Genomic DNA, 17,382 nt, shown 5'->3' with positions numbered 1-17,382 from the left:
AATCCTCATTGCAATATGTTTCTGCCACATTAGTCAAGGATCTGGCAGGGATCCGTGCCCAATTTAGTTGGCAAAGACAATATTCTTACACCTTCGTTCCTTATTTTGGAATGTATGTGAAGTCTATTAATAATCTCTTGGTATTGGTAAAATATATTACTGCTACTGTATAGTAGCCTTTATAGTAAATATCTCATCAATACTAGTGAAGTTTTAATCACTTTAAGAAATAAACATTTTGTGCTGCAAAAATGTTATTGCATAGATAAAGTGCTGCGGAGGGCTGTGCATCAGATGGAATGTATAAAGCTGTGTTCTCAAGTGACCATCTACCTACTTCAGGGCTAAGATAGTTTCACAACACATTTCTTGGGGTTTTTCAGCCTCACTGATACCACCAAAACTTTCCCCAGATGCTTCTGCAAGTAATGCAGTTTAATAAGCATTTAATATGCCAGACAAGCTGCAAAGCCATTCTTATTAAGAGAGCTTTGTCACCTTGATGTCACTTGCTTTTTAAATATAAAAATAAGTGCTTTGGAGACTAACTTAACTGTCGTCTGAATTGTCAGCTCTAGTTACTGTTAGCTCTTCCCCCCCCCCCCCCCCCCCCCCCCCCCGCAAGTGGGCAGAAAATGGCTAGGAGCTATGTAGATAAGAGGAAAGTGTAGTTTAGCTGCTGAAATTCAAACCCATCCTTTTTGGTTTTACAGGGGCAGGATTTATTTCTGTGGGCTAACGTCTGTCTGTCCTGTTTCCTGTGCCCCTGAAGCTTTGGTTATGCGTGGTACCCAATTCCCTTTCCTCTTGAATGTGCCTGCCTGGAAAATTGTTCAGTATAGACACTACAGGTATTTCGGGCAGAGGCCTAAAGATAGTCAGTACAGAGATTCCAATTTTTAGAAAGAGTGGGAAGCAGCCGACTAGTTTCTTTAGATGTAAGTTTTTATTCACAACATTTCTTTCATCTCCCAAAGCGTGTGTGGTTGGTTAGTGAGGAGCAGAATTACATCCCTTATGTCTTGAAGATTCTTCAGTCCTTCATGTGTCTGATGAAATGCAGCACAGGCCTAGAAGGATTGAGATGCTGAAGGGTGAGGATTAAAGCAATAGACAGATGCACTTCCTCAGATCATCTGGGCCTCTTTGATTTACTGTTTTTGGTTTGTCTCCCTTTTAGTGGGCCTAGGAGATGAAATGTTTTGAGATGTTTTTGTGTGTTATGTGGAAAACAGAGACATCTTGTATTTGGGGACAGAGCGTAGAGACTGTGACGGAGTGCTCGGTTGGCAGCCTTTGGGATGTTCACGTGCAGTTTTGTACAAAATATTTCGGATCAAATGTCTCAGGCTTGGGGATCTGGTGTGCATTGTGATCAACTTTTAGAGTGTATACTGGGAGACTAGATTGCCTTAAGATGAGAGAATATCCAAAAGGATGATTTTTACAGATTTTGGAGATTAAACACGGTGCTTTCAGTGGGTAATGAATCTGCATCTGAGCCTACAGATGTTTACGTGCAGGATCAGTCGGATGTAACTGGTTTTGTTTGGACTGTCCTTTATCTGTGGATGCGATCTCAGTTCCTAAGTATCATAGGTAGGTGTTGAGTATGGTACTTAGCCCACAAGACATTTGATCTTAGACATGAATATTATTGTAACGTGAATAAGAAGAGAGTATTTGATTATACTGTTGTAGAGGAAAATTCAAATATTGGAGCTGAAAAATATCTTCTGAGTCTTCCAGGTCCTATGATGCATGGAGAATTGTATATATTGCAGTAGTGTAAGGACTGTATGGGAATTTTTATGTTAGGATTATGTGGGACTTTTTAATGTCTCACTGGTGAAGTGTAGTCTGAAACGGTCATCTTCGATGCAAATAAGAATCAACCGAAACCTGAGTACAGCGGTTTCATTGATACTTGAATAAGCAGCATTACATCTTGTACCTTCTCATCTTTGTAATGATATCGTCTGTTTTGCTTGAAAGGAAAACAGTGTCCGTTTGTTTTAGTTGAGAAAGCAGTAAATTTTAAAGGTAAGCGAAGTATATAGGGAATTATATTGGGAATTGAATTTCTGTTAGGTTTTCAAATGCATAAGGTCATCAGTTCGTAATTTTAAGTCAGGTCTTTAACACAACCATATTAAAATAGACAGCAGATCTCGGACTTCATGCTAAAATTGTCTGAGTGATAGTTTCAAATTCTTAAGTTGTAAAATATTCATTTAAGAAAAAAACTCAGGTAGTTTGCAGACTCAGCTGGACGGTTGTGACAAAGATAGTTTTGGAAGGGGGAATTGCTTTTCTCTGAGCCAGTTTTCCTGGATGGATTATTCAAAGGTCAGCTTCAGCAATTAAGTTGTGAAGTAGAAGACTTAATCTTCAAAGGAACTATAAGTACTTCTCTAAAAGTATGTAAATTGAAGGCTTACAGTGTGTGACAAGTTTTTCTCCAAGTTCACGTGTACCTGTATGGTACCTTGAGTCATGCTTATAAGTTACTGCTGTGGTTGAGCTCATGTATTTTTCTGCTTTGGTAGCAGCAGTACTTATGCATATGTGAAAAGGGAAAAGTAAGGGGTATGAGTAGGGCTGTGGATGTGTCTGGATGGACACCAAAGGTGAGGGAACATAAAAATCCTTAACATAATTTTTATCTTTAAAAAGGAAAAAGGAAAAAAAGAAAGCCCTGAAGGTATCCTCTTGGGTGGATATTCTGTCAGACCGTCCCACCCCTAAACTCCAGCAGGCACATTCCTCTTAAGAGGAAGATCACTATGCACAAAGTTGTGGAAAGATAGTGTATTTATTGCAGAATGGCTTTTTAACTTGGAGAGGAAAAAATTATATTCTTGTACACATTGTTAACAGCTAATATTAAAATCTTTTAGAAAGGATAGGAAATTCAGAATTTAATCAAGCTCTAACTGCAGTAAGTCCTGATGTGCGAGACAAACTCCATTGCGTTTGCTTTGAAGCATCTTTTTCTGTATCTTGGAGCCAAGTTCTGTGACTGGATAGAAGTTAGATATATTTAATAAAGCATGACGCTTGTAGTCCAGGTTATGGTTCTTTGGGTGTGTTTCCAGCTTATTTAGGAAAAAAAAAGTTATTATTATGAAATGACAAATATTGTATTATTTCATGTCATTGTTAGTGGTAATAGTACTATATTAAACTAAATGACCTGTAATAAATTGTTTCTAAACTTTATTTTATTGAGCAAGCAATAAGAATAGTTGCTTTTTGAGAGAACTTTAACATTAATTTTCTTTGCAATGAACCATGCATTTTTTAATGTATTTGGAGAAGGCAAATTTTAAATTTCATTGGTAATTTATTGCTGTGGTTGGAACTAACTTGTCTGGAATGAAATGGGGTTTCCTGCCGCTTGGTGTTTCTTGTGGCTGTCGTACTTACACCTGAGAGAAATGGGAATCTGTTTAACTTCTCATTCTGAAGCACCTTTGGAACCGAGATCCACCGTAACAGTCTTGCTGCGCAACAGATTGTGTTATGAAAGTCAAGCTTAGGGGAAATCATGGGGAAGTGAAGATTAGATCGACAAATGCTATGATATGTGTTCCAAATATTGACCCAACATTTCATGTTTTTTAAGGATTTGAATTTGTACCATCTTAACCAGCATACATTTCACAGTAGTGCATCTTAAGAGCAATTTGCAAGTTTAAGTGGATACATGTTTTGTTTTAGTGATTATTTCTCCTAAAGGGCAGCTATTTCTAAAAGGAATGATTGCTGCTTAATAGTACATTTGAAAATGATTTAGGGTGGTAAGTGGAGAATAATATCTGTCTTAGAAATATTCTGGAGATCCTGTACAGAATATAGTTATATAAGTTAAAGCATTGGGGTTAATCCTGTTACTTTTGTTGAGATGTCTTACTAACTCGCTTTACAAATACTTAAACTAAAACTTAAAATTCTTTTGCCAGTCCCATCGCTCTCACACCTCTGTAGAAGAGGGTTAAACGGGGGCTTTGGGACTACAGCAAGGTGGGAGAATAGCTTGGACAGAAGCGAGAGTGGAGTGACTCACCTTAAGAGAAAACGTTAAGGATTTAGGGTGCTACTGGAGGGTTAGTGCAGGTCGCCCAAGGGAGGAACACATTAAGTTAGTGGGATTTGGAAGCAGGGCTCCAGATCCCTGTTGCTTCTCTTCTCCCTTGGGTGGGGGGACATGGTCATCTTGGAGTGAGCGAGCCCCTCTTTCCGCCCCTTGTGTGAGCTCGAATGTGAGAGTAGAGAAAAGGAACTTGAAGCAGACAGAGAGAGACTTAAACTGTTTGAACTCTAAGAAACAGCAGTTGAAATGTGTGATGTTACTCAAAGGTTCAGGGTAGGAACTTGAGTCAAAATACGGGCCCAGGGCCAAAAGCTTTGCTGCTGGTTTCTGTGATAGGGCATGTGCAAACCAGGAGCTGCAGAGCTCAGATGTGTGTACAAGCTCACCCTCAATTCTTCTACCTTTAAATGATGATCCAGTATTCCCATGTCATGTGCAGATTTTTGTTTCTTTGTTTGCTGTAGTATTCACCAGCTCTATTTCAAAAGTAGTGCGCTGAGTCCTATGCTTTTTCTTTGAAGTGACAAAATTTGTATTCAGGTAAGATGCACTCATTCTGTTCTATAAGCAAACATTCAGCCAAAATTTTGGAAGTCCTCTTGAACTAATTGCATCTTACAATCCTTTAATGCTACTCCACACAATCCCCTGGCACAAACTTCCATCTAAACTCTTAGACTGCTTTTGAATCCGTCTTCCTTTTGGTGGTCCGCATGACAAAATGGCCTCTCCAAATGCTACAGCCAGCGTCTTCAGGACTTTTGCTAAATGAGACGTGGTATTTTTATGTATCTCTCTCCTTTTGATCAGATACAAAGGGAGGCAGTAGGAATCAGGCTGCTGGGTAAGGACAGAGCTCCCTGGGTGCATGATGGCAGAGCTAGTTGTGCAGAGTTATTTTAAGAGTAGATGCATTGAATCAGTGTGATGTTTCATCTAGTGCAGTATTCTGTCTTCCACCATAGCCGAGAGTGACTACGGAGGGAAGAGTACTAGCCTGGAGGGAGTGTATAGTGATGTTTTTCCAGCCTCAGCTTCTGAATGGGAGATGTTTTGAGTTAGAGGTGGCATCTTTGAATTTGGTAACCCTCAGATTCCCCCCCCCCCCCCCCCCCCCCAAATTGTGTATTCTTGGAATTCATGAACATTTCAGCACCTGTGGTAGGGGAATGCTGCAGCTCAAGTAGTTGTTGGGAAGAAGTACCTCTTTTTGGACATGCAAGCTTCTACCTTTTGTTTGGTGCCCTTTTCCTCCTTGCACCCAAAAGCTGCAACATTTGCATTCATCATGGAGGCTGAGTGGGTCACTATTAAAGCGATTCTTGAATCGTTGCTTTGAAACAGATATTACACCTTTGTCAGGACTAATTTAAGAGTTGCTTCTGGGTAGTGGTTTCCATCTTCCAATATAGCTGTTTCTGTCCTTACACCTAATTTTTAACCTCTTGTGCCAGCTCAAGAGTTGCATTGTAATACATTGTATAAGGCTTTACTTTTTTTTCCTTGTTATTAATCACATAGTTACTTGTTTCTTCTCAAAAGGTGAAAGATTATTGAAGCTGATGTCCTGAAAGATGTCACATGTTTAGTAGCATTCTTGGTACCTACTTATTGGTATCTTTTTTTTTTTAATTAAATTGTTTATAAAGGTGATAAGCAGCATGGAAAACCAACATCTTCTCGTTTTTCACGCAAAACAGGTACAACACAACTAATAATCTAAAGGGGTTTTAAGTGTCTGCCAACTTCTGCAGTATTTGCTTCAAAAAGCAGTTGTCTTTGTACGTGTTCAGTTTTTAGCCTTCCCTCCTCCCCCACGTAGTTAACTGGAACCAGCCTTGTTATTGTACGGAGATCAGCACGTTTGTACATGGTAGTATCTTTGCTCGCTTGGTTCAGGTTGGCTTGCGGTAGTGGTGACAGCTGCGCTTGGTGTGGTAGGGTAGGAAACTGCAAGGAGTGGATGGATGGTGCATAGGTTGCTGGTATGGAGGGATTTAGTTGCATGACCCCTTGTCAAAAGCAGTCGTATGCCTAGGTATCTGTGCTTATTCAATCAGAAAATATATTTTCGAACAGCAGGTCAACTTAACATCCTTGTTTAAATTGTGAATTCCCTGTAGCTTCCCCCACCGGTAACAGCCTTGATGTTGATATAACTGCAACAGCGTGTTCTTCTCGAGGGAGATTTATGAAAATGCAAGTGAGACCAGGACTGAAGTATAGCACAGTGACTTTTGACTTCCTTGGATGAGGATGTTGGTGTCCTAAATTTGTTGACAGTCTTCTGAATGCCTTCCTATATGCCTTGGTTTTCTGCTTTTCAATAATTGTTCCAGATAGTGAATTAAAGCCTTGCTGATCACTAATTTAGTAGATCTCTGTATGTTCCTTATTCATATGAAGGACTTCAAATGTCTCTCTTTCTTTTTTTTCTCTTGAAGAAATGAAAATTTAGAAAAGGATTTGCCAAAAAAAAGAAGATGGGAGCAAATAGCAGCAGCATCAGCGAACTTCCAGAAAATGAGTATTTAAAAAAATTATCAGGAGCAGAGCCAATCTCTGAAAATGATCCATTCTGGAATCAGCTGCTATCTTTTAGCTTTACCACTCCAACAAACAGGTAAGGTGATGCTTGGTGAAGAGTTAAACCTTGGTAATATATTTATAAAAATTACAGGTGTGAAAAAGAAAAAAAGTTTTTTTCTTTATTCCTGTTTTAGGTGGCAGGGGAGTAAATGCCTATGTAAAATGGACTGTTGTTTCTAATTTTGGAATCTCTTTCCACCACATCTTCCATTTCTGCAGGTTCCTTTCTTCCTCATAGTAGCTGTAATTGCTATTCGTTCTTCTGGCAGCTAGAAGAGATCAGAAGTAGGTCTGTTGTGTTGTTGTGTGCACGTTTTTTTGTCTTTGTTTTTTTAAATAACCTCCATTGTGCCTTTCCTCTGAAATATTTATTGTTTCATGCACTAACAAGTTTTAGTAGAGATAGGTTACAAGACTGATCCTTCTGGCCTTGGCACCTCAAACTTCTGTTGTGCTGAGCATCTCTCGTGAGTTGATTATAGGTTAGCTGTTGAGCTTCTTCATCTGTATGGCCTTAATTATTTTTTTCCTGTTTTACCTTTGAAAATATAGCTTCATGTGTTGTCTCTGTAAAAATATTTTCTAAGTATCTGAACTTAGTGTACTAACTTGAAGGTAATAAACTTTCTCTTGTGATGATGTGGTCCACAGCTCTACAGTACTTCCACCAAAATTAGTGTGTTACAGATAACGAAACTGGAATGTGACCTCATCATGTTGGTTCTCCTCTTGCATGTCTTTTCACTCTAGCAAGTAGCGTGGATAGAAACAGAGTTAATATTTCTGAAAGGATCCATAGCACGTCTCCAGAAACACAAAATGTAAGGCCTTGCGACTTCAGTTAACTGACTTTTTAAAATAGCTCTTTAAATAATACCTCATTAGAAATTGTTATTACATGTTATACGAATTACATCTGTACTATATCTTAAATGCTATGCACAGTAGCTTCTGAAAGGCCAAGAACAGCATTTAGGAACAATTAGGAGCAGGTCAGGTAGAGAGTCTGTCTTGCTCATACTAATATGTTTATGAATAACTGAAAATTCAGATGACTGGGAGAGAAAATGGTTAAGGTAGACAACTTGGAGACATTTACTAAACTTTATCTTTTTTAAAGAGTGAGGAGGAGGAAAGATTTTTGACTCCTACGTGGGGAGAGTAGTCGGGAGGTAATAAATTACAGGATTGTGAAGGGGGAGTTCTTGTAAAGGAATATTTGGCATTGGATGAAACAGCAGTCTTTTTTGTTTAAGTTCTTGCTTGCAATCTACTCATGACTAATAACATGGACAATGTTCTAAGAAGTCATGTAATATTGCATTGGGGCTTTTTAGGGGGAAATAGTCATGTATCAAAAAGCAGCAATTTCTTTCAGTTGTTCTATTGTGCCCCTGTTCCCCATGCCCACCAAAGTAAATGAGTCTTTCATAGCTTGCTTTGCAGCTTTTTTTTTTGTGCATGTTTCATGGAGTGAGACTCAGTGTACACTAAGTTTGTTTAAAAAACAATTGTAAAGGAAAACCGATCCAAAAGGAGGTTGAAAGTTTAATTAGCTGAACACCAGATGGTGCTCTTGCCTGGCAGCTAGAAGAGAAATATTTTTAGAAGCATAGTTCTCTCTTCTATGCAGCTTAGTAATTGGAAGGAAACAGAAATTTCCCATTAAGTTGCATCTACCTGGGAGAGAAGCATTTGACAGATGGGGTCAAACGCTGTTGGCTGCATAACACCCTCATCAGCTATTGTCTAAATTGGATGACCTTGCCTGCAGGAACAGAACGGGGGAGGTCAATGTTCATTTTAGAGACTGAAAGATTATGAAATACCATGCCAACTCTGTTTTGTTATAATGAGGCTTGAGTGTAGGTCATACTTCTGACAGGAGCAAGATGATAGTTTTTGATTATTGTGGAAAGGAGCCAAGTTTCACTTGTCAAACAAGATAGAATTTAAGCTTTTCCTCTTATTTCAAATTACACTTTTTTTTCCCATTAATCTGTTGCAAAATTAGTGTGTGTCTGGTAGGTGATTATTTGCAAGTTATTTGCTTCTCTACTATTTGATGTGATGAATATCTGCCATGTTAGATTCGGTAGTTATTTACTTTGTAGGACCCAGGAAAGGAGCACAATGCCTTTAGGCAGGCAGCCAGCCATCTACCACCACTTACAAGGCAAAGTCTGGAATCTCTTAGGAAGTTTTTCTCCCTCTTTTCTGACTGTCTGGGTTTGGCAAAGAGGAGGAGGTCATAGAAAAAACAATGTGCATGTTTTTTGCTTGTTTAACTATCTGGGAAGCATAAAATGGCAACAGCACGTGGGAGGAGGCCATGGTAGATTGCCTCCTTTTGGCGACAGTTGACTGGTACCTCAGCCTCATTCACAAAACCTCACTCACAGTATGGAAACAGTATCTGCAAGGACAAGCAAGAGTACTTGTGGTACATTTAAGGGAAACGTAAATCAGTGTATATGTAAGTAAAGTTCGTGTTGTTTCAACACACTTCTGTGTATGCTTTGTTTCTAATAATGAATGTTTGAATAGCGCTTTTGCTTTAAGCGCTGCTCTGAATTAGTCCAGGTACCTACTGATCACAGCTTCCAAAGCAAGATCTTCTGGGTTGCCGAACTGAATTGGACCTTCTGAGGAATCGTGCTGGTTTAATCCCCAAATTCGGAAGCCCAGGGCCTGGGTTTTGAGAGGTGGTGAACTACCAGGTTTCTACTCCGAGGGGCATGAAGATGTGATACTTATGTGATCTATTAACACTGCTGCTTGCTTTGTTCTTCTGTTTTTCTTCATTTTTTGTGTTCTTTCCTTTTCTTAGCACTTCATACTTTTTTTTGTTTGCCCTGTCTTCTTTACTAGGCTTATTTTTTCAGTCCAGTTGATTTCTTTGAGCTGTTTCTGTGAAAAACAGGAGGTAGTTTGTAGGTGGGAATAAACTTGGCCCAGTATCTGTACTACTGACTGCGAGTTGCTAGGTCTGTGTTACTGTCTCTGTCAGCAGTATGATGTAAGATACTCTTGCCCTTGCAGTATCCCTTCAGGTGTTTATGGGGGTCTACTGTGAACTTCATCAGGAACTTATCTGCCTGAAAAATAACCTAGAAAAAAGAAAAGATTATTTCTTCAGCCAAGTTAATTCCCTAGAGTGATTCATAGCATAGCACCACAGAACAATTCTGCTGGTACAATGGAGGAGTGATTTGGGAGCATAGCAGACAGTTGGGTGGAAAAATGGGACATGCCATCCAAAAAAATGCATGTATAAGCACATGGTCAAAACAGAACTATCTTCTGGGAGTGTAATATTCTGCTTTCCTGGGCCCCATTGCACCTCATGGTGTTGGTTTTGTTGATACCAAAGCAAGTATTAAGAGGGAATATTAAGAAAGCAAGGGAGTGGGAGTAAGTCTGGTGTATGTTTTTGCAAACCTTGATTATGAATCAGCCTCTAATAATGAGAGAAACGAGGAACGGAAGGTAAATCCATACTCACTGCCTGTAACTCCCCCTGGCATGAGTGATAGATGGTAACAGCCAGAGCAAATCTCTGGAATTTGGCAGGTAAAGTCGCTGGAGCCTTGCAGAATTTAGGAGTGATAGGAGATAAGTAATATATGCATATGTGGTATTAAATGGCAAAGCTACCAGCAATTTTATTATAGGTTGCCCAATGCTTTCTTCCCCTGTGAAAGGTGCGCTGTGACCTTGTCTTTTGAGAAGCTCTACTGTTTGTAGCGTATCATGAATACTGGGTGGGTAAAATGCCCTTGGGCTATAGAAGTGTTTTCTGAGGAATTCCTGTTTTCAGCCTTCAGGTACCTGGTGGTCTGACTTTGCACTCTCACCATTTCATTTTCTTCTTCATGATTCCTTATTTATTGCACAGAATTGACTCGTGGAAGGGGCTGATTTAAGATCATATAAATCCCCTTAAATCTGCCACTTCCTAAATGTCGAGCAATTGACACATCAATCTAAATAGTATTTGGATATTAAAAACAATCCTCAAAACGCTTCTGGTTGACTTTGTTTATTGTTATAAACACGAGCTGTGAGGTTTACTTTGGAGTCTTTGCTCTCGATTTAGGCAGACCAGTGCGTTTGGCTCTGATATGAGCTGCTGCAGAGAATGCAACCTCCTCCTTAGCAATGTTGTTAGTTACGATACTTTCATGATGGAAAACTTAAAACAGTGTTAACCAACACAGAACTTGCTGAAAATCATATGCTTAATATTTACTGTTCCACTTTGTTCCTTCCCTGGAGTTTTTAATGAGTGGCTGGTTGAAGAATAGTGTGCATGATCCTTTAATGGAAAGACATAAAAACGAACAACTTTTATGTTGCCTTAATATGGTACATTTTTAAATTGGTACAATAAATTATGTGCAGCTTTTTATTCTTTGACGTCTTTCCTCTGAATAGTCTATTAAAGTCAGCGTTCCCACAGTATGAATTTACTGAATGGGCCGATTCTTCTGTTTTGTATTCAGTGGCAAGGGAAAAGCTTTGCTTAGTCAAAGGAAAAAACTGACAGGAAAGCTTCTCTTTCTTTTCTCCTCCTTCAGAGAGGGTGGTTGTCTACTACAGTTTGGGCCTTATTCTTACCATATTAAGGGTAGGTGTGTTTTTAATGGCAATTTGTACGCAAAATATTCTTACTGCTTGCCATGCTGATAGCTTTTAAAAACAGTAGTCATGCCATTCTAAAGCCTCTTATATTGTGATGCCTTTGAAATAAAAGCAGATAAACCATTTTCTTCAATGAAGACTGCTGTCAGGAAGCAACTTTCACTGTCTTTTATTAATTACAGTTTTGCTGAAGTCTGTGGGACGGGTTGTTGATTGCTCTGATGTAAATCCAAAGTAAGGCAACTGAAACAAATTCAACCACTATAAATTAACTCCACTAGGTTTTTTTTTTCCTTTTTCTTTTTGGAAGTAATGTTTTTCTCAATATATGCCAGAATAGCTAACCGCAGAATCCGGCTTTCTGGTAGTATGAAGCCAAAAATAAAAATCTGCAGTGAATAAAAACCATCAATTTTTTTGAGCAATAGACTGCTTAATTTACCATTCTTCCCCACCTTTACAGTAAACACGATTTCTTACTGAAAACTAACTCTCTGATGAAGAAACTCCTTGTACTATGAGCAGTAACTGCAGGTACAAAGTGACTAAATGCCGGGAAAATTGAAACATTGACATAAGATCAATTGTTAAATGTTATGAGAACAATTTCAGCAAGGCAAAATAAAATTTGTACTGTCTAAACACTGTTTCAATATTATGTTTTCCTTGGTCAGTATTCATTGCACATACATATCATAACTCATAATTTTTATTTTTTCTTTGCAATACTTTCACTTCTGACAAATAAAGAGGGGCAACTTTGGCTTGTGTTAGATCATCAAGCTAGCACTTATGTGATAATATAGTTTTGAGGGTCTGAACTTTCGTGTCAGGGAAAAGAGGTATGATGACCTCTGGTACCAAAGGGGCAGTATTTGAGCTGGCAGACTTAAACTGAATTTTGATTTCTCCTCTCCCGTCGCTCATATGGAGTCCTTGATATGTGACTTAAGTGTAGTTTCAGCAGCCTTGGCTGCTGTTTACTTCTGTCACTGCTGTGTGATGTTTAGTGTCACGCAGTTGCTTCCTGTGTTTGCAATGACCAATTTGTATGCAAAATAGTCTTACTACTTGTCATATTGAGATGTATTTAAAGCAGTAATCAATGCCACTCTAAAACCTCTTATATTTTGATGCCTTTAGAATAAAAGCTGATAGAGCCGTTTTCTTTAAAGAAACCTATGTTGTCAGGAAGCAAATTTCACTGTCTTAAATTACAGTTTTGCTGAAGTCTTCTGAGGGACTTCCCTCCATATAAAAGAACACATAAAAATAATTAGAGCTGGTCGAGTATGTGTGGTTAAGCACACTTTGAATCTTAGGTTTTTTTCCCTGCCCCTGTGCTCACAATGTATTAGAAACCCCAAACCAGCTGGAGGCTAAAGGCTGTGTGCAAAGCAAAACCTTTTTGCTCATGCTTGGGAAAATTGTAGAGCTGGTGGATATAGTTGGAGTACTTACTACTTTCCCAAAACCAAATGATTTGGTTCAGGTAGAGCCACTTGAAATGTACGATTACATGTACAAATTCACGTAGTATTTGCTGTCAGTTAGATCTGTGACCCTAAGCTGGCGTTGGTTGCCATGTGCATGGGAACCTGCTCCAGACTGGTGTCTTCTGTATGCCTGGGCTTGTTGGCTGGGCCTGGGATGTCCGGGCTTCTCCTAGTAGCAGGTAGCAGTACTGGGAGGCAGCATTAACTGTTACCTGATCTTGCTGCTTGTTTGTTGCTAGAAACTGATCATTTTTAAGAGAAGCCTGTTGACAACGTACTAATGGTGCTCATAGACCAGCTTATATTTTACTCTTCCGTCCCTAATGAATTGCCTCACTATTTCTCTGTTCTGTAGAATATTTTCTTTCAGAAGCTTCTGTTCAATTTTGGAAAAAGTGTGATTTTTCTTTGCACAGCTCTTGAAAGATGAAATTGCAGAGTGAAAAATGTGTGGGACTTTTCCTTTCTTTTCTGAAAGGTTGTTCCCTCCCCATAACCCCCTTCCCCTGGCTCTTTCCGTAGTTGCTTCCTTCTAATTAAGTGCAATGTGTTGAATGAGATGAATTTAAATGTATCTTATACTTTTCTGTCTGCAATAGTGAGCTCCTAAAATATATAAACGTACATATGTGTGTCTGTATGTCTGTGCACATGTGTTTATAAGGAGCATCACTCCACTAATACTTGATCTTGTTGTTAGTGCTGAAAAATAGTTTGACTACTAGCAGTGCTGCTCTGTGAATTAATGAAGGGGTGGATATTCTGCATATTTATTCGTTAACCGAATGTCATCTCCCCAGGGGCTGCGGAGCGAAGTCAATACTGTAGCTGGTTCTAGTGTTTCTTTTGTGCCGCATTATGAATCTCGGCTCTGCCATTTTCTGCATGAGCATTAATATGATGTATCTTCCATCTTCGCAGCACAAGAAGTATTAAGGCAGCTTTTTCCACATCTCTCACCTTTCTTTCCTACCCAAATTAAGGAAGGAAAGCTACTCTTAAGCTTTGCCTCAGGTACTTAGAAATAGGCTTCCACCCCTAAGCTAGATTCTCTTCAAGAGTTTATCCTTGGGGCCTAAAAAACAATATTACTTTTGAGTGTAACAGCACTATTTTCAATATGTTTATTGGTGGGGTATTTCTGTTGTAGCTCCTTTTCACTACGTGTGTTTGCGTTGCTTGAGGTGACATGTTTCAGATGCTGTTGCCTAGTTTTCAGAGTGGCAAAGTTCAGTTCTGCGCTCCGGTCATGAGGAGGGCGAGTGGGTTGCACTGGGTTTTTAAGCATTAAGCTTGGTTTTCATTTCGCTAGGAAAAAGATGGCTCCGGTGTTAAAAGCTTTGCTGAAGGGCTGAAGGTCTTGCTTTGCTGCTCTTGATCCTGGTGACATGTTGAAATTGGGCAACTCTGTGGAATTTGTTTGGGGGTTTTGTGTGGTTTTGAATAGCTAGAAATTAAAAAAAAAACAAACAAACCAAAACAAAAGCTGGCAAGAATTCTACAGTTGTAAAGCAGAGTGCTTGGAAATTAGGGGAAAATGGACTTTAATTAAAAAATTAAAGTTTACATTTAAAGTTTAAATTCTGGAGCAACTGCAGTAATTACTGAGTCTGTATTTCTGAAGTCCCCAGCATCTTTAGACTGGGGGAGGAGGATTGCTTTTTGTTGGATTAAGATGATGCAGATTAAGAGCTCTGTAGTGCATTGGGGTCCAATATAATATTTTCCCAGCCTGTGAACTATCAGGAAGGAATATATCCTGATGACAAGCAGCCAGCTGGACAAATTTAAAAGTTTAAAAAAAAGCAAGAAGTCCTTGTTTCATTCAGACCCAGAAGATTACATTGTCTGTAGCTGTTGATGCGGTGTTCTAGTTTTATGCCATTTGTTTTTAATTACTCTGCATGTTTTTAGCACTGAAACAGAAGACCACCTTTGAGACTAACTTTAATTTTTTATAAGTATATATCAAAGTGCAGTTTGTGCTTCCTGGAAGTTAGATTTCAAGGTTATTTGTAAGGGAGGAAAGAATGCTGATGCTTAATATTAAAAGAGCTCCTCTGCATAATCTAAAATTGTTGTAGGGTATTAGACTGTAGCTGAAATGCTTTCTCATGTGAAATGCCCTCAGTTCACTACACAATTAATTAGTATGATATACAGGATAACTTGCAGGTATCTTAATTTAACCTGTTTGTCTCTACCTTGAAGCATTTCCTATTGAAAAGCTTTGCAATAATTCTTTTGGTTGCTGTTCCTACCAATACCCTTACCTCCTCTCCTAGTCCTCCAGAGTATGAGAACATCCAAGGCAAACTCTTTTAAGACAACATCTCAGACAAACAGTTTTTAAGAGCACAATTTCATGCGAGTTTTCAGTGCTGGAGCTGGTTTAGGGGATTCCCACACAGGACCACAATTAGTCTCTCTTTCAAGCTGATGCAGTTAGTTTTGGGACTATGCTGTAAACTGGACTGTAATCTAAATTTAAAAACAGGAGGAGGATTGTTTCGCCCACTACTGTCTGTTAAAATTTCACTGGCACAGCTGTAGTTGCTAAGATAGGGTTGAGCAAGTAGGACAGGAATTTCTTAAATCTAACTGTGCCACAGAAGGAAGTGTATGTGGGATCACACCTTTTCTGTCTTCAGCCTCTGTTTTCATATAAATGAGGTTACTCATTGGAAAATTTAAACAAATGCTTGGGAAGCAACAGCAGCTTTGGCAATATTAAATAGTAACATTAAATTTTGCGATATTTTTGTACGCAAAGAGTGCTTGAACAGTGGCCATACCACTGGCCTCTTATGGTCTTAGTTACTATTTGGGTCTCATTATGTCGCTGCTTCCTATTTCTTCTCAGTATGGTGCCTTCCATACCTTTAATTACAAGGATGTAGCCAGATGAGCTCTGAAATTGTTCAACCTGTATTACATTGCATTGCATCTTAAAGCATTACACTTTTTTTAAACTGAATTTTAATTTTGGGAACTTTTGAAGGATTGCTTAAAGTAACTGCTATTCCCGGAGATCAGACTGTATGTTAATTGAGGCTGTAAAACCTTCTCTCGTATCCTGGTCATCCTTACTGTAAAGTCACTTCCAGATGCAGGTTTTTTCCAAAGAGGTATCTTGTTTTGGCAACCCTTGGAAATTTTGTGTTGGCCTAGATGGGCCACAGATCTCATCTCTGCGTTGAGAGTGAGCGGGACGGTCAGCCAGGGAATTTAGCTATTTCATATTTTACCTCTTGGAGAAGTTTTGCTTTTGCGTGCATCTCCTGAATTTTTAATAGGGATTTGATCTATTCATTTAATACCTTCCCTTATTGAGAACATGTGGAATGATCAGTAATCGCTGCATGGGTGCAGAAACTGAGGATGTACAAAAGCCTATAGGGCAAAACATCCCACAAACAGGGGCACTCCAGGCAGATTCTTCGGCCCCTTGCTGTGGGAGATGAGGCACGCTCTAGTGGCAGGGAAATCCTGATGGCGGGTGGTGGAGGGAGTGGGGAAGGAACAATTTCCAGGTCTGCTAAATGCTGTTTTTCCTCTGTCTGTTTTGCAGCTATGAAGTGAACTGAAGTAAATTATTAAATGAAGCCACTTTACAGTTCTGTCACACTTTACATCCGGGACCTCACAGCACCGTATGGAATGAGCAGGAGCAAAGTTTTTAATGCTGCTGAGGTCTAACAACATACTTGCATTTGCAGGAGGTGTTTGGATAGACTTAATTGCTTGCTCTGCCAACCCTTGTAGGCCTGTGCTTTAGTGGCACGGTAGAGGGAGTCTGCAGCCCACAGCTGGTTGGAATATGGGAAAGGAAAATGCTAAGAGAAGCTCTGTGAGAAAGAGCTAAGTGGGGATGAATGGCAGAGTCAGGAGGTAAAATGGTACCTGGTCTCACGTAATAATTTTTTGATGAAATATTATGTCATTGCATGCAGGTTTTGGTGTTCCAGGGGAATGTGTTGGCTTTTACCTGTTTTAAAGTGTGAGTTTGCAAAATGGAAATGAATAGGCTCCAAACTCTTAACCTTAGTAATGTTTACTTCCCAACAAGTAAACTGTCATAGAAAATCCAAAGAAGTGCAAAATCAACGGGCTTTATATTATATTGTACATTAGTGAGTGTCAGTGGTGACTTGTCATTTTAAAAGCATCAAGTTTGAAGAGAAGAAGCTTGCATTCTTGTCTTACTTTTAATATGCATTGACAGGAGATTTAGGTATTATTGTTGCGACACCTTCAGATTGCTTGATGTGGCATTGGGCAAAATATCTGATTATTATTTATCTTTTTTTCCCCATCTATTAAGGAAAAATGTGCTCTATTTACTTCCCATGTGTTCTTCTGCAGAGTTGTTGAGGATCAGTTAGTTTGTGCTGGTAGGTTTGTAGCAGGAGAAGTATATAAATGTATTTTTATGCATTTGACACAGTTGGTGTTTACTTTCAGTGCTTGTTGGTGGGTTCTGCTTTAGGGTTTTCTTGTTCTTTTCAGCTGATGGTTTTTTGCTGAAGCATACCAACTGGCAACTAGTGAAGTTAT

General features: G+C 39.1%; 1 protein-coding gene across 3 annotated transcripts in view; it reads left to right on the top strand.

Moving 5' to 3' along the window:
- LOC112994467 (dymeclin) overlaps positions 1 to 17,382 on the top strand; it is a 218,362-nt gene that overhangs the window by 6,973 nt on the left and 194,007 nt on the right. For all 3 annotated transcript variants that reach the window (XM_026118835.2, XM_064500291.1, XM_064500292.1), the window contains exon 2: positions 6,541 to 6,719. In XM_026118835.2, coding sequence (XP_025974620.2) covers positions 6,580 to 6,719 — 140 coding nt within the window. In that variant the 5' untranslated portion in view covers positions 6,541 to 6,579. The remainder of the gene's footprint in view (positions 1 to 6,540; positions 6,720 to 17,382) is intronic.

The sequence above is a fragment of the Dromaius novaehollandiae genome, chromosome W (genome assembly GCF_036370855.1).
Source record: "Dromaius novaehollandiae isolate bDroNov1 chromosome W, bDroNov1.hap1, whole genome shotgun sequence".
Taxonomy (NCBI): Eukaryota; Metazoa; Chordata; class Aves; order Casuariiformes; family Dromaiidae; genus Dromaius; species Dromaius novaehollandiae.
The sequence above is the reverse complement of the archived record's forward strand: the minus strand, read 5'-3'. Positions and strand labels throughout refer to the sequence as shown.